A 25,350-nucleotide genomic window follows, 5' to 3' on the forward strand; every position below is an offset into this window, starting at 1 on the left:
CCATAACCTCTGGTTCCATATATTCATGACTGCATAGTTCCACAAAGGGAACTACTCCCATGCCTCTAAACTCACTAACCACCAGACGTCCCCCGTCAAGATGCACACTCTTTTTCCTGAACACCGCCATTTTAACAGCAGTCACTTATAGTTTGTCTCAAACACTCCTCGCTATATAAGACATCTCATACATTTCCACGCCCCCACAATCTATAGTAATAACAAAGTCCCCCCCCCTTCCTTTTCCCCTCCCACATACACACCAAACCCAAAAATGTGATCACCGTATATGAGCAAAACGGCCCCTTACATATATAAACATCATCAATCACTTTTTGACAGTTACTTTCCAGCTATTATTTTTAACGATTAAATTTATATGACGTCATCACATTTTGACTAAAGGTGGGTACTCATTTCTCTTGCAATCACTCACCATGAACTAGTCCGTATATTTAGTATTAAAAAATAAAGAAACATTTATTTAGCAAAATAATTGGCATAATGAATGGGCCAAATACACTCCTAAGCTAAATGATACATCCAAACAAACAATAAAGTTCTTTGGTTGTGTTTGAAATCTTATGAAGCGTGTCACGTCATGTGATTGCCATGAAGCCCGAAACTTGCATATTTAAACACCCCGGAAGTGTTGAGTGTTTTGAACCACTCATCTGTACTAAAGGAATCTGGATAGCCCATTGGTCAATGACTTGTGAAGCCACACGGCCGCCATATTGCCACTCCCAGGAAACACTTGACGGACAATGACTTATGTGAGAACTTGTGAGTTGTTAAGTGTGTTGTTAGTTTGTTACCCACTCACACTAAATGCAACAGGTGTGCTTGAGCTTAGTCATAAGGACTTGGGTATGATCATTTTTAAACATTCTGTCCATATCATACCATACCTGAGTCATAAGGGCTTTACATGGGGGGCCGTGGGGGATATGTAAACAAACAACCACCACTAGACTACTAAATCATTTGTGGTTGCTGGCAAATATAAAAAAATACGTTTTTTTTGTTTGTTTAGCCGAATTTCAAATGAACCCCCATATGGAGACAATGTTTATATATTATTACATATTATATTCCATATTATTCCTGTGGTTTTTGTTCAAATATATTTCTATATCAGAAAAGAGCTTATTTCTATTTCATAACACAAACAAAAAAAAAAATCATCAAAATGTGAAATGATTTTTAAACTTGTCTCTTTTATGATTCATATTTTGTACAGATGAGAGCATAGTGAATTGTATGAAAGTAAGAATAAAAAGTAAAGAATCATGACCATGGATTTTAGTGGAAAAAAAGGGATGGGATATGCAGTTCAAATGAAAATCTCTTTCTAGAGGAGTAAAACTATCATTGCTATAGGGGAGTGCTGAGCCAGGGTGCACAGTAGCATTTTGTCCCAAAGGCAATGAGAATTGGAAGGGGAAAAAGTACATTTAATATAGCCAAAAGATAGAGAATAACGTATCAAATGGTTTTTAAGGGACCAAGGTTGAATCTCCCCGCTTTTTAATGTCAAATATAGATGTTCTGTTAGCCTCTTCATCTGCTTTGTACACTATGTACGCTGTGCCAATGTAGTCTGCTACGTACGACATGTGAGTGCTAAGATGGCGTCTCTGTGGCTTCAGCGGCTTGCACAGGCGCGTGCGACGTGTGGTCTATCCAGATTCTTTTAGTACAGATCAGTGATTTTGAACCCGAGGACAGAGCGTGACGTGTGTGTTTGTGCGTGCACTGCGAAGTGTTGACCGTTGGTATATTTTCTCAACAGGGGGCGCTGCATGTGTTTGCAGGGTCATGAATGGGGAGGACGGACGCGTGCGGGTTAATGTGGCGACGTGAGTGACGGCTCTCACATGTTGCCAATAAAGTTGTTTATTTTGTCCTTTTGAAATGATCTATGTTCATTAGTTGTGTGCAAGAGTAAAGCTAACAAACACGGTATCGTGAGTAAACGGTATTATTTATATTTGTGTTTGCAATAAAGACATTTTTGAACGTGAGCGCTTTGCATCTTTTTTTTCTTCCTCGGCTCTCAGTTCAATACATCCGCCAGGTGGCAGCATTGTAACGTCACAACAAACTATCGAAGAAGAAAAAGACAAAAATTAGCATCATCTCAAGATGACGAGGTACTAAGCGTCGTGCTGCCAACTTGGGAGATTTGGTCACAAGATCTGGAGACATTCCAACCCGCGTTGACGACATATTTCCCTCAGAAGTGACAAGCAACAAATCTAGCAACTTTTCTCGGCGTCGTTTTCTGGTATTTGGTCACTCAAACGTGTAAGTACGTATTGTTCTGTATTTTGTGTTCTCACTGAGCAACAGCGGGTGCTGCTGACAGATCCGCCCCGCCCAAAGGCAGGCAGCCTCCGCATGATGTGGCGCGCGACACGTCTGAACTGCAAATGAATTACGCTTGCGCGATTCCGTCGCCCTGTTTTACACAGCCAGATCTAAAACGCAAACGTAAGCCTAGATAAAGGAGGAGGGTGTGTTTATATTGTAGTTAATCAATTGCTACTCTTTATTTGGAAAATGAAGTGGATTATCTTACAATTCGTGGGTGAAATGTAAGTAATTGATAAACCACTTGCTATTCCATAGATTCACCAGAAGAGAGTGCTCCTCACGAAGCACACGGAGTCATGTTGTGCGCCATAGAATGAACACAGCATCATCTGTTGTTCGCTGGTCAATTGTGCTCATTTTAAAAAGTCCTCAATAGCCAACGTGTGATGGGAGAACTTTGAGAGGCGCTGGCTAAGATTAAATATGATGAAATGACGGCCAGTTTACAAAATTCACAAATCAAAATCTGGTTTATTTGCAGTTGTAAACAAAATTAAGGCTTTTTTTGTCTCTCCTACGAGGTTATGCTCTTTTCCTACAGCATTTTACATCATATGCAAATTAGGTGACTAGCGACTTAGAGTTAGTTAAAAATAAAATTAAATAAAGCCTGACTGACAGTAGTGGGGGGGATTAATTTCACTTTATCTGCAGTAACAGCATAACAAATATTAGCTACATATAATAAAAGAAAATACCTGTAAGTGCGTTCTTGTAAACACCAGAAGCTGGCTGAGATAAGGCATTCCTTCCAACCGTTCCTCATGAAAATCATGAAGAAAAGCAAAAGGGATTTTGCCAGAGCCTGGAAAACTCCTTGCTTTTAACTCTCATTATCTGCACCGACCTCGGGTCAACGAACGCTGATGTCATTTTTTTTTTTTTAGAGAGAACTGATTGGTCAGGAGGCCGTGCTTTTAATGACTCATCTCTTGCCCCCAAACATTAGTTACCATAGCGATGTATCCTCCTACGCCTTCATAGAATTCCGCCCAACATCCAAAAAATACATTAAGGATCCTCTCGTCTGTAGCTCAGCTTTAAACTTTGAGAACACATAAGTTTCAATGTGCCACCCACACTGGCTGCTTGAGTATCAGGCAGAACAGTCATCAGTGACTCTGTATTGCTCTACTGGAAGACGACTTGCAAGAAAATACATCACCACAAACTGAGCAGCTTAAAGGTTTTTCTTCCATCTGCGTTATGTGTCGAGTCAAACTAAACTTTTGAGAAAATGTTTTGCCACAAACTGAACAACAAAAAGGTTTTTCTCCTGTGTGTGTTCTCGTGTGCGACAACATCCTTCCCCTTTGCGCAAATGTTTTGCCGCAGTCTGAGCAACTGAAAGGTTTTTCTCCTGTGTGTGTCCGCATGTGTCGAGTCAAATCAGAGTTTTGTAAAAAGCCTTTTGCACAAACTGAACAACCAAAGGGTTTTTCTGCTAAATGAGTTCTCATGTGAAATTGCAGATTACGTTTGGAAGAGTATCTTTTATCACAAACTGAACAACAAAAAGGGTTTTCTCCGGTGTGCGTTCTTAAGTGTGATTGCATCTTCTCCTTTTGAGAGAAAGTTTTACCGCAGTCTGAGCAACGGAAAGGTTTTTCACCCGTGTGCGTCCACATGTGTCGAGTCAAATCAGAGTTTTTGAAAAAGCCTTTTGCACAAACTGAACAACCAAAGGGTTTTTCTCCTGAATGTGTTCTCCTGTGTGACAGCATATTACTTTTGTTAGAAAATCTTTTACCACAAACTGAACAGCTAAAAGGTTTTTCTCCAGTGTGTATTACCATGTGGCTCTTTAACGTGTACTTCCGAGAAAATAAATGACCACAGAGCGAGCAGCTAAAAGGCTTCTGTGCCGTGTGTGTTCTTGTGTGTGAGTCCATGTTTACGTTGACATGTGACGCGTCATCACTATCTGACAGTGGAGCTAAGAGCTTGTCTGCTTGTGATCCTCCACAGTGGTCTCCATCAACTACTGTTGTCATGTGTTGTGGTGAGATGCTGCTGCTTGGAGGCTTCGCCTCTCTGTTCTCCTCACTTGGACTGTGATGTGAGGACTCGGGTAGTTTGTCTTCATGCTCTTCAGTCTTCACAGAGACACCAGTCAGTGGCAACCTGGCAACCTCATCCAGCCCCTCCTGAGAGATCCACAGTTCCTCCTGTTTGTCTTTAATGTGGGGGGGCTGAAGGTGGTGTTCTCCTTGAAGACCATTCAGCTGCTGGACGTCTGCAAGACAAGCAGGAATTATTGTAAAATCTGAGAACTGGTTTAACAAATGTTTATTAACAGGGTGATGTGTGAAAAGGAATGTATTGCCGTGTTTGTACAAAGCTTTTGTTGTTACAGGACACAAACTCGCTTTTAAATACGTGCATGCAAGATGCCGGCCTCGTGTGTAATTGTTGCATGTATATGTGTGTGTTTCATTAAGAGTTCAAATGGAAGGGCCTGATCGACTAAGTGCCCAAATAACGAGCACTAGCTAAAAACTAGCAGGTACCTGTACTGTTAGCGGTTGTGTTGCTGGTACCATGAGACATTTTCAACAGGCGCAAGAGTGGTGTGGATCGCTTTATTTACGTAAGGATTCTGTCTCTGCTGCTGGCTGTCACCATGGAGAGTTTGGGAGAACACAGCGTCCATAAACACAAAAGCCGTGGAGTTGGAGGAGGATGCAACATTAGCATATGTTGCCATTTTACAGTACAACATGTAGTTTTTCCATAGGAGATAAGGCATAGCTCCTTTTTGGGACTGGCTCCAAATCAGCCCTTCCAGCTCCTCAAACATGCCTTTGCTGGTTAGACGATATGAGACACTATTTTTTTTTAGGCATTTTGTTGTGCTGTGCATGTTGACTTTACATATTTTATTTTGCTAATATTGTCATATGGGGTGTCCTGGATGGATGATTGATTAAACTTATTTATCTTTTTTCAACAACCAGCACAACATCAACGGAGAACTTTGCCAAACTGTTTATTTAATGGCAAAGTTGCTGAGAGCACTTAAAGTGAGTCTAAAATGTGGTACCTTTTGTTACCTGGCCTATGTAGTCCAATAGTACTATGTGAATGTACTAAGTACTACATTTTGTACTATATGACACAAACCTACATTTCATTTGATGGCTGTTTTAGAGTAATGTCAAATTAATTGTTGAATAATATCTTTTACTACAAAATAACAGTGGAAATATTGTTGTAAAAGAAATGTGTGGTGTGTAAAGAGTATAAATTGAGAGTCCAGGTTTATGATAGCACATGTGTATCCAACTTGCAGCACTAATAAAAGTACTTTGACAAAAGAAATGAGAGGTGAGCTATTTGTGTTTGAAATGACTGCCAACATTTCAATTGTACTTTATTTCCAAAGTACATCTCCACTCAATGCAACACTTAGAAAATACCAAGAGGTGATGGAAATATTCTCCTAGCATACGAGTGACCTGTTGGAGACCCCTGTGATAGCATCTCTATCTTAAAGCTGTACACACCACGTGTTTATGTCCAACAACTTTGCCACAGGTCTAGTGTTGAAGACAAGCCATAAATATTATCATGATAACAAGACAGCAAGATTGCTAAGTGACACTTTCAAAAGTAACTTGTGATGATTGATATACCCATGAACGTGATAGCCACTTGTAGCTCGCCCGTGAGACAAACACCAGCTAGCTAGCTAGCTAGATGCCAGGCAAAATGTGTTAACAACAATGGCAGAAAGCGGAACGAGATTGAAATGTGAGCGCTCGCACACGCTGGCAAAGATAGGCTGAGCATGTGACAAGCTGTCGTCAATTGATTTTACGGGCTGTTGTTCATTGTCTCCATAATAAGAAACAAAGTGAACCACAACACGTGACGTGGCGTGTACTTTTATCTGGGCACACGTGCAAGTGCCAACTGGGCAAACAGGCGATTCTGGTGCATGCTTATCAAAATTAAGCACAGTTAAACATTTTTATGATATGTGAAATAGTTTTCAAACTAATTGTGATGAATGTGTGCAAATAATAAGCTATATGTGTATCAATATAGCATAGAGATCCATTCATACAATATGTTACTTTAAATTGTTTTCAAGTAAAAAACACCACCACGATCAACTGGGCGCCAGTGGCTCAGGAGGTCAAGCAGGTTGTCCAGCAACCGGAAGGTTGGTGGTTCAATCCTCACTCCCTCCATGGAGTCCCTGGGTGAGACACTTCACCCAACTTGTCCCCAGAATTAATGTTTGGTGGGGGTCAGAGAGGCCGTAAGAGCAAATAGGCAGCCACGTTTCCATCAGACTACCTCCAGGGCAGCTGTAGCTACAGATGTAGAATACCAGCACCAGTGTGTGACTGAGGAGTGAATGAATAATGGCTTTGCTTTGCTTTGGGTGCCTTGAAAAGCGCTATAAAATCTAATCCATTATTAATGACATGTAGTGGACACCCCTACAGTCATTTACTTGACTTGTTTTTCACAGTGGATTTGGAGGACACGCTTGGAATGAACCCGATGCATAAAAGACACGTGTGTGTCCATGCTTGGAAGAACTTCTATCATGTATCCTGCGTTCCCATCGCAAGGGTAGAATAGAAAGCAAGTATAACTCCACTCTTTGTCAGAAGTTGGTCCTGGAAGAAAATCTGTTGAAAAGCATTTTATAAGAACCTCTGTTCTGCTCACCTGGACTGTGATGAAGCTGTGAAGACTCGGGTGGTTTGTCTTCATGGTCTTCAGTCTTCACAGAGACACCAGGCAGTTTCAACTTGCTAAGATCAGCCTCCTCCGGCCCAAGATGATGTTCTCCTTCCTGAGTGATCCAGAGTTCCTCCTCTTCTTTGATGTGTGAGGGGTGGGGCTCCTCTTCTTCCTCTTTAACATGGGGGGGCTGTGGATCATCCTGCTCCAAAGTGGAGCTCTCCACCTGTGGCTGAGGGGGAAGTTCTTGATGACTAATCAGCTGCTCAACGTCTGCAGGACAGAAAGGATGTTTTGTATTAAAAATTGTGGTTATATTTACAATAGCGGTCAACTATCGCAATATTCACTTTTATGGTGGATTCTCAATACTCTCTAACTGCAGAAGGTTTATGAAAAATATTCAAAGATATTCACCGTTATTTCAAGTCGAGTCACCATTTTCAAATCATCCCGGGACCTCTCCTCACAAGGGTGGCAGAAAATTGGGTGGAAATTAGAAAAGAAGAAAAGTCAAACAGCGGCGCCATGGCAGACTTGGGCGGTGAAGCCACATGGAAAGATGCGCTACCATAGCCAAAATCTAAAGTGGCTGTGGATGGGACAAAGCTGGACTGACTTTGCAGTTTGGAAGAGGTATTTCTCCAAAATCCAGACATGCACGCGAGTCATCACATAACACCACCATTCCTGATAACTGAAAAAATGTTGCTTTTAATTGAGCAGTCCAAAACATGACAACTGTATTTGCAGTTCAACACCGTGTTTTTTCTTCTTAAAAGCTTTCTCTGGCAGGTGGCGTCTGATGGTTATTGGACTGCACTCGGCACCAGTAACAACCTTCGTTTGGGCCGAGGATGGTCCCACGTCTTGACGAACAGCCGATAGATAATTTTGTGTGTGTGTGTGTGTGTGTATATATTATATATATATATATATATATATATATATATATATATATATATATACCCCTCATCAGTTTCACATCAGTTGCAATACATTTATTCACCTCTTGTTCTTCCAAGTGTACTTTGTAGGTCTACATGACAATGTAGTGCAATCATAGCCAAGGTTTTTACTTACTAAAAGGAAGCTAGAGGCTTAATAATAACTGATAGAATATATCCACCACCCACATACATATATACACACACACACACACACACACACAGTCAAACCTGTCTTAGCGGCCACCTGTATAGAACGGCCACCTGCCTATAGCAGTCACTGAAAAATCCCCCCCAGCAAATTTACATGTTATACACGGCCAGCGGCCACCCATTTTGTCTCCCTTGGTCAATATCTGCCTGCATATAGCGGCCAAATTATCAATTCAAGCAGAAGCTTCATGCACGAAAAAGTTACGTTTTTCAATCAATGAAGCCGTCGTGTGTAGACTTTAATTACTGAATCCTAGCTAAGTCACAATCATTCACAAGATCCACACAAACTGTCAGTTGTTCCACATAAAAAAGCCGTCTTCTTTTGAGCTTGCTATTTCCTGGTCAAACATGTAACTTTAAGAGCATTTGCACCAAAACATTACCGCAAAGTAGGCTGGGAACAGGACGTGCTCCCAGAGACGCTACAATAAAAAAAAAAAAAAACATACACTAGCGTGCATGTGTAACAGATGCGGAAAAAAACATGTATTATCATGTCTGTAATGTTTTTGTTTATGGGTTAATTTCTCCAAAATCCCTACTTTGTGATTTGTTTTGGTTTCTTCTTAAGTTATAATTTAACATCTGTAACTTTATTTTCGTATTTCCTTTGCCATGGTATGAGCTTTTATTTTGAAGGCTCAGGGGATGTCATACTGTTGCTCACGTCGTCAGTCAGTCCATGTTTGTGCTGGCTGACAGGTACGTTGGTGTGGGAGCAACTAAGTTTTGTAATAACATTTCAGTGGTTAAAATATTGCTTTATATTAACCTAATGGGACCCCTGTTGTTACTTATTTATGTTTCTTTAATAATATGTCGTGTAGTGTGGTTTTGGGGGTGTTTTTGACTGTGGGAGAGCAAGCTAACTAATTAGCTATCAGCCACGTTTTTCTCTTATTGGGGCTGCGGTGTGCGTGAGCGTGCATTGTGCTGAATGTGCCTTGTTCTTGTATAGGCCCGTTGCTGTTGAGGAGCTCACGTGCATGTCCTCATTGTTTATTCCACCACACTGCAGGTATATTGTTTTACATTGAATGATTTATTTCTTTTATTCCGTTTCTTGTGCTTCAGTTATGTGCATTTAAGTTAATGGAATTACATTATTGTTATGTATTGTATTTATTTCATGTCATTTCATGACCTTTGTTATTTACTTTACTTTCTTTACATTTTGAGTCCATGTTTGTGCTGGCTGACAGGCCCGTTGCTGTTGAGGAGCTCACGTGCATGTCCTCATTGTTTATTCCACCACACTGCAGATTCCACCATACTGCAGGAATAAACTCCTGTTCCAAAGCCATCTCTGTGTCCCTTCATCATACACCAGAACACAACGCAGTATAGCCGGGACCTGCGGATACACTGGCAGCCCGGCTACACATGCGGCAGCGGGAGCAAAACTGAGTTGGGTTGTACTTAATTGAAGTATTTTAGAATGTACTCACGTTATTTTTCATCAATCCTCATCCACAAATCCATCAAAGTCCTCATCTTCTGTATTCGACACAAAAAAGCCGTCTTCTTTTCCGTTCGCTACTAGTCTGTTAACTTGTCAGTGTTATTCAGCTCCGAAGCAAAGAAGGAAACTTCTCCTGTTGCTTCTGCCAACTTTATTTATTGAACGCGACCACCAGACAGCAGCTCAGAACACACACACATCTCTCAGCATCGTCTCTCCTTCCTGCTTGCCCACAAGGCAAAGGTTAAACAAGCCCCACTACATAGCTGTCCAGCCAATGCCTGTAAGAAATGACACCGTTTATTTCCTGGTGTGCACTGGTCAATACTGTAATGCCGCTTGTTGTGGGGAAGGAGAGACTCACGTCGCCGATGCACTTTAATGGCTTTATTAACAGCGGAGAACACTGCAGGACTTTACATCCACGCCAACATAAACACACTTCCCAACTCTAATCATCAATAGTAGGTATGAGGAGAGATGACAGATCCATTTACTGCTTGGAGCGTGTGGGGTATAGTTTTATCCACATGTGGTGGCGGCACATGATATGGCGAGGTTGGTGATCAGTGAAGCGTTTAAAGCAAACATCCCTGACCACCGACTGGGGCTCTCACTTTTCTCTTCTGGCTAATGACTTTTAGCCATCCTGTGGGAGTTTCCCGTGAGATGACGCTTCATATGGGCGATGAGGTTGGTCACATTCAATTTCCCCACTGCTGTGCCACCATGGGAAACTGCTGCAATGTCTTTTTACTACCACACAACTGACATTAGACCTCCGTGATACTTTCTTAACACAAGTAAACACTGTTGTTGTGTAACAGAGCTCTAGGCTGGATTTTTTTTGCTGAAATCAACCCGATATTAATATAGAAATCCCTATAATTGTGTCACTGTTTGTAAGACACCGAAAAAAAGTCCGGTTTAGCATTATGCTGCACTGAAACACTGTCACTTTTTGGCGCTATTGTTATTTGTACTTTGTTCAAATTATAAACTTTGATACGTATTTTTGTTTGGTTTTGTTTCAGGTAATCGCTGTATGGTATAATCGTTGTTGTAAATCCCATCCCTAACGTGTACACTGGCCGCCATCTTGGATTACATGTAGTATTTTTCTGGAGGTAGCGCGATTTAAAAAATCAAAAACTCGTTCACGAATTCGCCTTGATTCCTTCTATTAAACATTAAACGTGCGTTAAACGGTGTTACGTGATTACATTGAGCATGTAAACATACCTTGAATGTGTAGCGCAATATAAGACGTGCAAACCTCCGGTTGTCGATGTGCTTCATTGTCCGTTCTTCGTTCTGTTCGAGAAAGTTCCTCCTCGCCTGACGCCATTGTTCTCTCAACCAACACAGAAGTTTCGCCAGTTTGTCTCTTTTGATCTAGTCTTTCAAGCGTTAAAATTGATTAGATGACTTTGTTTGCTTCGCCTTGTCTGATTGCTGCGTTGTTAACTTCCGCCTTTTTTCTTCCCTTTTGTTTTAATGGCGGGTTTCAGTCGTGAGTTGAAGAGTGGATACCGCCCCCTGCCGTATCGGAGTATATAACATGTGCTATAAAACTTACCCTACATTAGCTAAAAGAAAATAACTACATTCCACCATATAACAACGTGTTGTATGTAATAAAGATTTTGATTGAGCTATTTCTTCCTCAGCTCTTATATTGCACAATCTCCTATACCGCCTCAAGATGGCAGCGTTGTGACCCCGTGACCGCTGCCGTACAACCTCAATCGAAGAAGAAAAGGGCGGAAGTTAGTATGCTTAAATCACTGATCTGTATAATATATCTGGATAGCTCAATGGCGATGACTTGTGAAGCCACACAGCCGCCATATCGCAGGAAACACTTCTCGGGCAAGCTTTTGCATTCGTGGTGAACTTCTTTTATTAATTCGCATTGGACACAAATTTTGCCTTAAGACGCCTGCATGTGCAGCTATTAACTGCACAAATCGCCAGTTTAAAGGCTGTTGACGAACATTTCACGATTGAAATGTAGATTTATGATTGATAATTTAAGGGTTTTGCACTGTCCATCTCTCAGATATTTTCGGTCATGTAAAATTCCTCTGATTAAATGTATGTCCAGAATTGATACGTTTATATAGCTCTATAATAGCTAAGAGGAAATGTACGTACTTTTTGTTATATCATGATATATGTATTTCTTTAAGGGACGAAGGTTGCGTTACTTGAAGGAATGGGAGAATCTCAGTGCTTCCATGATGCTTACCAGGCATTGTATACAGTGCAGTTAGCAAGCCAGTTTGCATACAATTGACCCGGCATGACCCTTCATTTGGATAAACAACAATGCTGAATGACTGACGTAAAAGGATTCATTCATATGATATGTTCTGGAAAATAATATTACTGAACATGCATACCGCTATGTTTGAGATTGCTAACAACGTAAGGAGACTGTACTTCCTGAGAAGACTGAGGAAATTTGGCATGTCCACCACAATCCTGAGTTGCTTCTACAGATGCACTATGGAAAGTGTCCTTACCGCCTCCATCACTGTTTGGTACGGTAACTGTACAACACGTGATAGGAAGGCACTCCAGCGGGTGATCAAGACCTCACAGAACATTGTTGGGGCAGCCCTCCCCTCACTGCAAGACATTTATAAAACTAGAGTCCTACGCAGAACACACAACCTCATCAAGGACAGCACACATCCACAACACTCATTATTCACACTCCTACCGTCAGGCAGACGCTACAGGAGTTTGAAGTCCAGGACCACAAGGCTGGCAAACAGCTTTTACCCACAGGCCATCAGGCTTCTCAACGAAGCACTCACACACGCCGCACGCAACACATGCACACACTCATAGCACTTTATTTATTTATTTATTTATTTATTTATTTGTATATTTATTGTATTAATGTCTCTTCTGTTGTTGTTGCTTAATTTATTGGTATTAATGTTTCTTATGTTCTTATTCTGTTCTTGTGTTTTCTTTCTTTTCTTGGGAGAATGAACAGAATAAGAATTTCATTGCATGGTATAACTGCTGTTTTACTGTGCACATGACAATACAACTCTTGAATCTTGAATCTTGAATATCCCATCCCTTTTTTCCACTAAAATCCATGGTCATGATCCTTTACTTTTTTATTCTTACTTTCATACAATTCAGTATGCTCTCGTCTGTACAAAATATGAATCATAAAAGAGAGTGACTTTGGACAAGTTTTAAAATCATTTCACATTTTTCAGATTTTTTTTGTTTGTGTTATGAAATAGAAATAACCTCTTTTCTGATATAGAAATATATTTGAACAAAAACCACAGGAAAAGCTCAGATATCACCAGATTGCAGGAAATGAGGTCTAATTTTTAAAATTTTTCTGGGGGCGGGCCCTCAGACCCCCCGCTCCATTTACAGCGCTTCGGCCTACGGTCTCGGCCACACCCCCCCTTTTCAAAAAAGCTGGACCCGCCCTTGCTTATGACTAAGCTCAAACACACCTGTTGTGCGAGGTTCATCTAAAGAGCGGGTAACAAGCTAGCCTGCTCGGTATCTGCTCCGCATGGTGGTCTAGAGGTTAGCAGAGTGGCGTTACCGAGAACTGTGACGTTGATTGTGTACGCCTGTTACGACAGTGTCACAGAAATAAACTCGAAGCATCAGTTTCTGATCGACTATTAAAACTGGAGAAATGAACAACCATCAAATAGATTCTATCCTGAGACCGATCTTGGGCGACTTGTTTGGAGGGCCTCGTGATTTACTGCCAACTAAGATTGATAAACGACCGTGCTATCTCGTCGTTAACACCCATGACCAAACCCGTGAGGGTGAACACTGGGTGTGGATGATTTTATATTTTATCCTGAAAGCTTTAGAACTTTCCTCACGAGAAATTCTCATGAAATACGCTACAACAAACTCCAAGTACAAGATGACAACTCTTCAACTTGTGGCGCCCACGTTATATTTTTCCCCTGTCAACGCTTTAAAGGTCTCTCTTTTCAAGAAGTAATGAGGCTGTATTCTGATAATTTAAAAAAGAATGATGCTCTTGTCACCAATTTGTCAAGAAAAATGTTAAATGTATTTCACATGTGAAGAGCGCTAAAACTTGTAATCAGAAAGCTATTGAATGAGTGTTATATCTGTTTTGAATAAATGCTCTTACGCCAATGTATCATTTTTCAATAAATCTTTATTGGTAAAAAAGTATACAGTCTGCATGAATTCATTTGTAGCGAGTGAAATCTAGCCAGTTGGAGGGGATCGGTGTAGACAACCGCCATTCAGACGCTGTAGGTGTATACAGTTGATTAATGAGATTCGGGCTGTCATAATCTGTGTCTAACGGTGATGTCGCCCCTGATTTTTTTTACCCCGCGTTTTCTCTTACTCCGACGTACCTGAGGATGCGGTTCACTTGTGGTTTTGGAGGGTTCAAGCCATAATTGCTCACGTGCATACTCACGTGCACGTGCGAGTGTTCATAACAGTTGTGATTGGAATATTTAATTCAGAAATTGTTTTTAAAAATATATACCACCCGCGAGGTACAGTCCATGCATGGAACCGATGGTTTGTCAGAGTTTTCATTAAATCGAAAATATGAGACCCTTTAATGAAGTCGTCCTGCACCACGGTTGCAAACTTGTCCTTTCGTGACCGACCAGTTGAGGATTACTGCATTAGACTGAGGATGATAGCCCAAAGACAGACTAGCGGTCCCCCCCAAGGCTTAACAGAAGGACTTCCAGTTTGATGGATATTAGGCATGTCCGATAATATCGGCCCACCGATATTGGCATAAAAATGTAACATCAATCAATATCGGTATTGTTTTTTTTCCCCGATGATGAAAGCCAATATGGGCCTTTCAGTGCCACAAACAACATTGCTGTCACCAGAACAGTCACCATGCAGCATATACCTGGGCCGATGCTTTGCTTAACCGTGTTCGGGTGGCAGGACGTGGTGGGTTGTCAAAACACTGCTATTGGTGAGCGGGGTAGCTCATAGACATATATATGTAGACGCCGGATCGAGCCCTGAGCCATACGTCAACGTCGCCGCCATATTGAATGTGGCAAGAGTCGGAGCGGAGAAGATGCCTCATTCACGTGCTGCAAACCAAATTTCACAGGTAAGACTTAGCAATGACCTTTGACGTATTTGGCCCATAGATTGCAGACTCCCTTTTGAGAGCATCGTTTGTTGTGGAAAACACTGCATTCCCACGCACAATTCATTCATTCGTATGTCTGTGGCAGCCATCACCAAATAGCGGACCTCAGTCTGGATCCAGATCCAGTGATGGCCCATTACTGACCCGTGATCAATTAAAGTGAATGGGAAATATAATAACATATAATCATGCTCGTGGACCGATCGCAGCTGCAGTTTGCGGGGGTAATGACTTCAAGTATTACGGTTAACTTGACAGCAAACACACTGACGTCACTCAAAATGAGCCAATGAAATTGTTTGTTTACTTGACGGGAACCATCCATGTTCTGTTGAGTGACCTAGGTACAACACCTCTTAAAAGGCCAACTTTTATACCAAAAGTACTTGTAATAATCAAGGAACAAAGCACAGTCTAGCATGCTCAAACACTCTGTCGCTTTTAGGAATGTAACCATATAACACACAAGTTAGTTGGTACCTCATGTTAGTATACATGTGCATTTATAGGGACAAACACACACACCATTGCAATACACGTCAATAGGGATACTTGCATAACTATCGCAATGCTTAAAGCACTTATATTATGATGTTATAATCAGTATTATTCAGTAACATGATTTAATAGAAGCATATAGTCCTATGGCCTTGAGAATGTCAAACAGAAACAACAGGTTGATGTCTAAGGTTGTATGAAAACAAGTGTTAATGTTTCACAAGTTGAATGTCAGGTTCCAATGTTGGTGCTGAACTGAATGTTAAAATAACATGTTGTGATGTTAAAATAACATGTTTTGATACTAAAATGTTAATGATTATAAGATAACTGACGCCAATGTGAGCTCCTCCATAATCATTAAGCCACAAAGTAGAACATTAAGTTTCGGTAGTCTGGTGAAAGGCCACTAGGGGTCATAGTCATTGCAGTACAATGGCGAAGCCAGGCAACCCATATAAGGACATCCTTAGGAGTTCAGCTGAGGACACCGAAGGAGTCATCTGCGGTCAACCACTGAGTTCATCTCGGGACAGGATGATGACCAAACATGGCAGTTCAGGACGGGTCAAACGAGGACACAAGTTCAACCAAGGAGATGAGTCATGCTGAATCAGCGCGGTCGGGGAAAGTACAAGCTATTCTGGGAAAGACACTCCTCTGGGAGGTCTCAGAATGAGGTAATGGACACTCCCATGAGCAGGCGGAGACTGAAGACAGCATAAAAAGAGGACGCGCTCTACAATCGAGGCTGGCTCCAGGCGATCCTCTCATGGATCGCATCTCCAAAGCTCCAAGGCTCGCAACACAGCTCTGGGACTGCTGAAGGAAGATTGGACTCAACTCATCTGCCCAGCAGAAGGAGAAGACTCCGTCTTTCAGATGAACCTGAGACACCAACTGAAGATTTTGTCTGCGGCGCTACCGAGAGAAGAGCTGAGCCTGAGTGAGCACGGAGCCAGTCACCGCAGCGGTCCCCAGCCTTGCCGCTCTCGGGAGCAACTTAGAGCCGTTAGGACAACCAGGGAAGGTCGAAGGCCTGATCACCCGACGCCCGACCCGCATCAACTAAACTTATCCCCAAGAAGCGAACTCATTCTCACTGGACTTTTTGTCTTCACTACCGGCTTCATCATCGGGGTAGGACTGAGGCACTGGCCTGCGGCCTTGCGCTTCTTTCTATCTAGGTACATGTGAGTGGAGCTCATTGCGGCTAGTCTGACATTGTGTACAGTATATCCTTATAGTTAATAGAGTACCTGCTTCAATGCCCTTGCTAACTTTCCTGATAAAGCTTTTCACTCTTTCACTAAGAGTTGTCATCCAGTATCTTCTTTGAAGGTAAAAGAGTAAGCAGTGTGTTACAGACAGATTCCTTTGAGGTTGTTCCGGTAAACTTAGTAAAGACAGGTCCCTCTGATTGCTGATAGATGAGTAAATAACCCCAGGTCCTTACCAAAAGCAACTATCCATTAAGAGAGGAAGCAGTCGTAAAAGCAGAGGGTCCGACGTCTCGTACGACCAACCTTGGGTTACTCTGGTCTTGCGCAGCTCGGATGCAGCGGGGCCGCCTCTGCACTACCGAGGCTGTTAATACCTGGGTGAGTTCCTCTCGCCCCTGGCTTAGAGGTTTCTTTTCCCTCTACGGGAGAGACCATACCCCTTTGAACGGAGTAGTCAGGTAGGCAGGTGCGCCTGCTTCTTACACGAGGGAGCAAGGGTCTTGCACCGCCTAGGTAACTAGGGATTAAACACGTGGCGCCCAACGTGGGGCTTGATTTGGCTGTTTAGCACAGGAGTCGAGCTTCAGAAGAACCTGAGTGGTAGGCTTATAATTTGTTTTCTTCCCAAACGGTTGTGAGCTCCACTTACATAATTTCGTGTTTAGTACGACCCTGAGAACGGTGTGAAACAGTTGATCTTTGAGGAGAAGAGTCTCTTGGAAAAGAACATTCTTACCGGTGTGGCCACAGAGGCAACGGTAGGAGGACAAGGACTGTTTCTCGCTAAGGACTGTGATTGTCACGAAGAGGTCCAGCCACCCTTACCCGAGTATCCAGGAGGACACGCAGTCAGCAGGAGCCGGACTGAATGACCCATGATGATACTCCTGGGGCCCATCCTGTTCGTGTACTGCTGGATTCAAGGACGCTTCCCTTGAGGGGGACTCTCTCTGGTGAAAAGACACAGTCAAAGAAGACGTTGTTGGAGCAAAGAGCAAAGACAACACATTCGAGTGAGTGCTCTGAGCGAGGCTCACGAGAAGAAGGAACGGGGAGCCGAGGTGGCCGAACCCGAGTATCAAGCTGTCGCTGAACCCGAAGGCCCTCAGCTGATACGAGACCTCTGTCGACTCTGGTTGTGCACGAGCGATAGGTCAAGAAGAAAAGAGGCGCGGAGACAAGCTCAGCGTCGAGTAACCAGTGAGCTGCAATCCCTCCCTGACTCAAACCGGAACGAGAGGCTTGGGAAAGCAGCAGCTCACCCCTGCTACCACTACCGGAGGTCGCAGGCAGCGACTCCAGAAGAAGACATGGCAGAAGGAGGTGCGAGACCCAAACACAGGGTGATTGCACCCCTGATGGACCACAGAAATCCAACTCAAATCCTCCTATGGGGGAAAGGACTAGACAACTGGGCTGAGAGTGCCAGACAGGAGTTCTCATCGCTGAACCCTTCCATAGACCCTGTACTACTAGCATCGGTGGTGGGAGGACAGATCAGAACAAATGGAAGAGCATTCGCCCAAGAGATGAGACGGAGTCCGGAGGGAGATCAAGTAGTTATGGTGGTCAGCCATCCGGACAAGATACCAGGAAATGACAGTGAAACACAAAACTGGCTGGCCTGGTGGCAGGACCTGCTGGTCAATTGGAAGGGAGGACCCATAACCCATTTAGTGAGCACCTCTGAAGAATACGACAGCACCGTGAAGATGTTGGCCAAAGAAGTGCAAGTTCACCCAGATCTGGTCAACCGCCAAGTCAAGGCCATTCCACAGCGCAAGGAGCATCAGGAGATCCTAAGGAAGCTGGGAGAACTGATGGCCGAGAAGAGGAAAAAGTGGGAGGAAACACATACTGCAATAGATGATGCTTTCTCCGGGGACTGGTCAGAAGATATGGAGATGACAGACCCTCTCCATAACAAAATAGAGTTACAACCGTCCGAGGGACCGGGACCATCTCATTTTTCACCACCACGCACACCAGCGCCCGGACCAGAACCAGATGACTCTATAGTAATCTCGTCAAGTCCAGAGGGACCAGAAGAGAGCGAGACATTCGACTGGCAGTCCCACCCAAGGCCACGCACTGCGGACATAAGGCCAGACAACCAACCGACTCAACAAGACAGGGAAGCCAGACAAGAAGAACCGGCTAGGCCTGTACAAGCAATAAGAGTGGTTGAACCTAATAGGACTCAAATGGCCGAACAAGCCAGAATAGTAACTCAGGCAGAGATAGCACGACCACTTTCTGTTGCAACAACGCCTGTACAACCGGCGGCAAGACCGAATGTGCCAGTTTCCCAGCCAATAGAACATGCACCAAAAGCAAAGGACAAGGCCTCCAGGGGAACGAGGACACACATGGCCGACTTAGATCCTCTACCATCAGGGGCATGGCCTCTGTTGAGGTACCGGAGCAGTGTCCTGTACCAGTACGTAGGAGACCTAAGGGACCTAACAGCGGATGGCCTACTAGTCTTCACTGATGACCGCTATAAACCCCGAAACAAGAGGTTCAAGTCCAACCTGAGGGACCTGATGGGAAGCGAATATAGAGGAGAAGTAAAAGAACGACTACAGAAACACCTGAACCAAAAGACAAGATTAAGTGTAATGGCCACCAGTGGAGGGGTAAGCCGCTACTGGTTCACATTACACATTCCCATCAGAGCCTACGAAGGACGGCATGAGCTGGAAACATATCAGAAGGAAATGGCAAAAAGATTGGAAGAAGGGATAGGTGAAGCGGTAGACCGAGGAGCTCGAAGAGTAGTGATGTACATGGATGGACTAAGGTCACATACCCTGACATGGATGGAAGCAAGAAGAGCTGCTGAAGTGGCTGGACAAGTGTACCTTGAACGAAGCCACTTGGTGCCGGCTAAGACTGAGATCGTGGTGGCATCCTCTCCCAAGCAGAATGAGGAGAGGTTCAATGCTGCCTTGGCTGGTGCTACTCCCTCTACCATGCCTCACACCCCTCAGAAGCGAGATATACAGCAATGGCAGTCCGAAGCTGCTGCATCCACACCAAAGCCCCAACCAGGAAGGGCTCCAGAACGGACCCCAGTGAAGAACCAACCATCACAGGGGACCAGAGGCAGTCGAGGATGGGACGTCAGCCCGAGTCCGTCACCTCCTCGTCGAAGCATACGAGAAGAAACGCTGGGTCCAAGCAACGTAACCGCAGGGAGAGAGAGTCAGTCCTCATGACAAGGGAGTGTGCCGGTACTGGACCAAGTCAAGGTACCAGACCCTGCTGAAGCAGAGCAACCAGTCTGCGCAGAACGACCTACTGGCATGGCACAACCTGGTGGGGAAGAACTAGCAAGACAACCTCCCGTAGACCCAATGGAAGAGGAGAACGACGACCAGGGTGACCACAGCCTGCGCTCTGCAGCCGAACCTCAAGACCCCCCAGAACAGGCACTAAAGTCAGGGATCTACAAGGGACGGAAGAGCAATGTACAGGTCCTCGACATCTACCGAGCCTCGGAGAGGCTGGCCCGAGACGTGCAATGGGGCCATGTGGAGACCAGAGACGGGAGAAAAGCCTACATACCCGAGGCAGGACAAAGTCATTACGCTATACCTCCAGCATGGCAGTATAAGCTGGATGAAGAGGTGAGAAGAGAGGTCCGGATGACTTGGGGAGAAATGGCCAACTTACTGATGACACCATCCTACCATACCTTGGTGGGCTACCGAGACCTGACCAAGAACTTCCGAGAGGGCTTCGTGGCAGTAATGTACGATATGATGCTAAGAAGACTGAAGCAAACAGCCTATGACCAAGCCAGAAAGGACTTGGCAATCTGTGGTGAGGTTGTAGAAGACCAAGATGACAGGGCCACCGTCATAACAATACCCCCGCAAGCAGCGGACCAAGGCAGTCAAGCCACTGCGACCGCTCCAGCTCTCCAACAACGGAGAGAAGGATCAACCATGGGGGGTTATGAAGGACTAAAAACCCTGAAGAATCTCATAAGAGCCATGAAGCCTGGAGAGACAGTTGAAGCCTACCTCCGCGAGACCTGGAGGATAGTTAAGAGCTGTGGGGTCTGTGAAGAGGCCAAGAAGAATTGGCTACAATTTGTTACCACGGAAGAAGTCGGTCAGGATGAGACGGCCCAAGAGATATATGACAGATGGGTCATACACGAGGAAGACGACGAAGATGCCTTCATCGCAGCTGCCCGTGACAAGCTGAAGCAAGGCCAGGCTTTGACTCCGCTCTGGCACCGAATGAAGACAGCGGTAACCCCTTCGAGATTCGTTGGTGTCCTGCGAAAGGTAATGAAGGGGGCCGAAAGTGAGCACCTCTTCGTCACCCTAAAAGCGGATGCGAAGATGGATCAAATCGAGGAAACCGTGAGGAAATGGGACTTGCTAAGGAGGCATTACGCCGACAAGCGTAAAGCAAAGCAAGGGACCAGTACTGAACAGCGGCCGAACCAGAAGTCAAGTCAATCATCAAAACCTGGTGAACCTAGTGCTCAACAGCCACGGCAGAGCGAAGGTCCGACACCAGCACCTCGCCAGAAACCTATGAAGAAAACCGGAGGGTTCATACCCGCTGAAGAATACAACAAGATGACACCAGAAGAAAAGGCAGCCCTTCGTGAGTCCCGCAAGGCAGCGGGCTCCGGAGGGGCGAGCCAATGATGGCCAACGAGGCGCGGGTCATAAAGGACCATGTCTACCGTAAGGGTGATATGCTCTTCTCGGATGTGGAGGGAGTACCCTATCTGGTGGACACAGGAGCTGAAGTGTCAATGACCCGCAGAAGCCTCAAACAGAAAGGACACTTGGACGTCATATTGGCGGACGGCTCCGCCAGACGGATGCCGTTTGGAATATGGAAAGGACTGGTATGGATCATAGGACCAAACAACTTGTTAACCTTGAGGGATGCAGAAGACCTACATAGGAAGGGAGCAAAGCGTCGTTCCCTCCAAGAACGCCTGGGGAAACTACAATCAAGAGCGGTTCAAATGGGACCAACAGGCTCAACTCAAGGAGGATGGTACAAGCCCGTAAATGTGCCCGCCGTGAAGGTGCAACAGATCCAGGAAAGTGATCTATCACCGGCTGGAAAAGAACGACTGGCTCGAATCCTGGAAGGGGTCATAGTGGCCCATTTTAAGAACGACTGTGGGGATTTGGGGCCCAAATACGTGCACATCATCGAAGGGGGAGTACATCCCCCAGTGAGGCAGTATCCACTGAACCCAGGAGCAGTGGCCGAGATGGACGTGATCGTCAACGAGCTACTAACATTGGGCATACTTCGTGAGGAACCATACCCTCTCACTAACAGCCCGATTCAAGCGGTGAAGAAGCCTGAGTCAGTAGGAGGAGGATGGCGACCCGTTATCAACTTTAAAGCCCTGAACCGAAGAACAGTAGCTAACCGAGCCAGCTTGATCAATCCCCAAGCATCATTGAAAACGTTACAAGTGAAGAAATACAAGTCATGTATAGACTTGGCTAATGGCTTCTTCTCACTAAGGTTAGCTAAGACCTCGCAAGGAAAGACAGCGTTCACCCATCGGGGAAAAGCATATGTGTGGCAAAGACTACCACAAGGGTACAAGAATTCACCCAATGTGTTCCAATCAGCGGTTATGCAAGTGTTGGAGGGACTACCCGTCGCAGTGTACATCGATGATGTGTTCATCGCAAGCGACACAGAAGAAGAACACCTAGACTTATTGCAAGCTGTGCTTGAAAGGGTCTCGAAGGCAGGCCTCAAGCTCAACCTCAAGAAATGTCAGCTAGCCCGATTCCAAGTCGACTACCTGGGTTTCCAAATAGCTACAGACTTGGGTCTCTCGGATGGGTACAGGCAAAAGATCGAACAGATCCTGCCGCCTACCACAGAGAACGAGCTACAAAGGATATTGGGACTTTGCAATTATGTCCGGGATCACGTCCCCCACTACCAGAAGCATGCAAGACCTCTGTATGCCCGGTTGAGGAAGAATGACAACGGGCAGGAAAACAACCACGGATGGCCATGGTCAGCAAAAGACCAGGAGCACCTGGAGAAGCTGAAGCAAGCCATCAAAGAAGCAGTAAGATTGGAACCAAGAAGTCTAACCACCCGCTTAGCCGCTGAAGTATCCTGCGAAGGAGACGACGCAGTGATAAGTGTTAAGAACGAAGGAGAAGGTCTAGTGACGCTATGGAGCTACACCTTGTCTTCGGTGGAAAAGAAGTATCCACAAGAAGAGAAGGAGTTGGCCGTACTCGCTAGATATTGGAGTGCCCTCAAAGACCTGGCCCAGGGACAAGGCATTAAAGTTACAACACAGAGCAACGTGCACCGGTTCCTAAGGAAAGAGACCATCGAAAGCACTAAAGCTACCAATGTGAGATGGGGAAGGTGGGAAGACATCCTACTGGATCCAGACCTTGAGATCGGGCAAGCAAACAGCCTCCAAGAAGCCTAAGGAGCCCCAGCAAGAGAAGGAACAACCGATCGAGTGGATCCTCTATACTGATGGGTCCAGGAAAGGTGATGACCGATTTGCCTATTGGGGCTTCATCCTCCGACAGAATGGAATAGAACGAGTGCGTCGGCGAGGAAAGGCAGTTGGCAGTGCACAAGTAGGAGAAGTCACAGCAGTTCTGGAAGGATTGCTGGAAGCCATGAACCGACATGTGACAAGAGTACAGTTGGTAACAGACAGTTACTACTGTGCCCAAGCGCTCAAAGAAGACCTAGCCATTTGGGAAGAAAATGGCTATGAAGGAGCAAAAGGAAAGCAAGTGGCTCACAGTGAGCTATGGAAGAAGATAGCCAAGCTACGCCTGAGTATGGAAATAGAAGTAGTCCATCAAAGGGCCCATACCAAGGAGGGGGCCCATTGGCAAGGGAACGAACAGGTGGATCGTTTCGTGCAAGAAAGAAAAGTTGTAGTGGTAGGGTGTGAGAAGTGGGATGCGACGCCTAAGGGGAGGATAGTCCCACAGGAATCCGTGGGGAGAGTGGTGCAGGCCGTACACGAAGCGCTTGGCCATGTTGGCCCACTACCTACACGGAAAGAGTTGGAGCGACTGGAACTTTGGATCACGGATAGAGCCATACGTGCTGCCTTAAGAAACTGTGAGGTGTGCGGACGATACAACGCAGGCCGCAGAGGGCAACGAGCGGATGGCCTAACCATCAAGAGCACAATCCCATGGGGCTCAGTCTGTATGGACATCGCTGGGCCCATGGGGGTCAAGGGTATGAAAGGAGAAAAGTACCTGATTGTGCTTGTGGACACTATGTCGGGACAAGTAGGGCTAAAGGCAGTGAGATGTGCCAACGCCAACAGTGTGCTACGCACCCTGGACGACGGGTGTATGTGGCTCGGTATACCGAAAGAACTGAGGACAGACAACGGGACACCGTTCAAGAATGCTTTGGTGGACAGATGGTGCCAAAAGTGGGGAGTAGAGCGAATCTACTCACCCCCTTACACTCCTCAAGCCAACGGGGTCGCCGAAAGAACCATCGGCCTGATCAAGAACTGGTTAGGAAAGAACGCCAATGGCAAAGAGTGGAGTACCAAGACATTGGAGATCGCGGCTCAACTCAATGGGAGGTGGAGACGAGATAGACCCTCCCCCTCAGAGGAGTTGAACCAACGCCCCTTTGAGACGCTGGAAAGTGGGCGGAACCCAACAAAAAGGGAAGACCAGAAGCCCACGGGACCATTCAGTGTTGGACAGCGAGTGTGGATCAAGGCAAGAGACATACCCGGCAACACTGCAGTGAAAGCAAAGTACGAGAAGACCGACATAGTGGAAGAAGTGTTAGACCGAAACACAGTGCGGTTGAAGAAGAAAGGGATCCAAGGAGTGGAGCAGTTGAAGCCCATACCCAGGACTCCAACTCATACCAAGGAATAACTAGAGGAAGAGATGGCCAGCCAACACACTGCAGAACCAACCTTTATTGAACTGGCCATCATCAAGGGACTGGTTATCACAAGAAGAACCATGAATGGCATTTGGGCCGGACGAGCGTTTACCCTGCTGGAAAACGCTAGAAGAGGATGCCTGACTGATCAGGTGGAGAAAGTGAGATGGTACAAAGCTGACTTTGATTGTGCCGTCTGCGGAACGGAGAAAGAGTTACCCACCGTGTGGAGCGGACCAAGCTTCATGCGACCTCTCAGTCCTCCTGACCAGGACATAGGGAGGATGAGAAATCTGGTGAGACATCACCCTGCCAAGGTAATGGACACCTATGTCTGTTCCTGCTGTAGAGGAACGCAACTCCTGAGGCTGCAATTTCGGGAGCAATGGGATGTCGGGTTCCCCGGCACCGAGCGACTTGATCAATGTACGTGCACCTGGAACGGGAAGATCCTGTGGTACTGCCCGATGTGCCTCGGAGGCCTCGGGAACGGGCAACTGATCGACGCAGGACGCTCTGGAGGATGGAGAGTGACACGAGCCGTAAGCCCTTTGGCTCCCTTGATGCCCTTCAGAGGGGGCTGGGAGCTTGAAACCAACATGACAGTAGAAGGCCAAGACAAAATGCGCCAGCACTGGACAGGCTGCGGTGCCGCATTACAAGCAATGTGGCCACTCCATGTATGGCCAGTTAGACAGCATCCAGTGGTCGAAGGATCGGAACGAGCCCCTCAAGTTATGAGAGTGTACCGACCACTCGACTGGCGCTGGGCAAAGACAAGGCTCAATGGCCGGGAAGGACCTGGCCACTGGGAGCTTATAA

The 25,350-nt window shown here is 45.4% G+C and overlaps 1 protein-coding gene across 2 annotated transcripts in view; it reads right to left on the minus strand.

Annotated features, from left to right (window-relative positions):
* Positions 1-266: 266 nt before the first annotated feature.
* The window catches only part of LOC129180516 (gastrula zinc finger protein XlCGF57.1-like), a 59,220-nt gene continuing 34,136 nt past the window's right edge, over positions 267-25,350 (minus strand). For both annotated transcript variants that reach the window (XM_054775074.1, XM_054775077.1), the window contains 2 exons: positions 7,066-7,353; positions 267-4,615 (listed from right to left, as the gene is read on the minus strand). In XM_054775074.1, coding sequence (XP_054631049.1) covers positions 3,492-4,615; positions 7,066-7,353 — 1,412 coding nt within the window. In that variant the 3' untranslated portion in view covers positions 267-3,491. The remainder of the gene's footprint in view (positions 4,616-7,065; positions 7,354-25,350) is intronic.

The sequence above is a fragment of the Dunckerocampus dactyliophorus genome, chromosome 4 (genome assembly GCF_027744805.1).
Source record: "Dunckerocampus dactyliophorus isolate RoL2022-P2 chromosome 4, RoL_Ddac_1.1, whole genome shotgun sequence".
NCBI lineage: Eukaryota > Metazoa > Chordata > Actinopteri > Syngnathiformes > Syngnathidae > Dunckerocampus > Dunckerocampus dactyliophorus.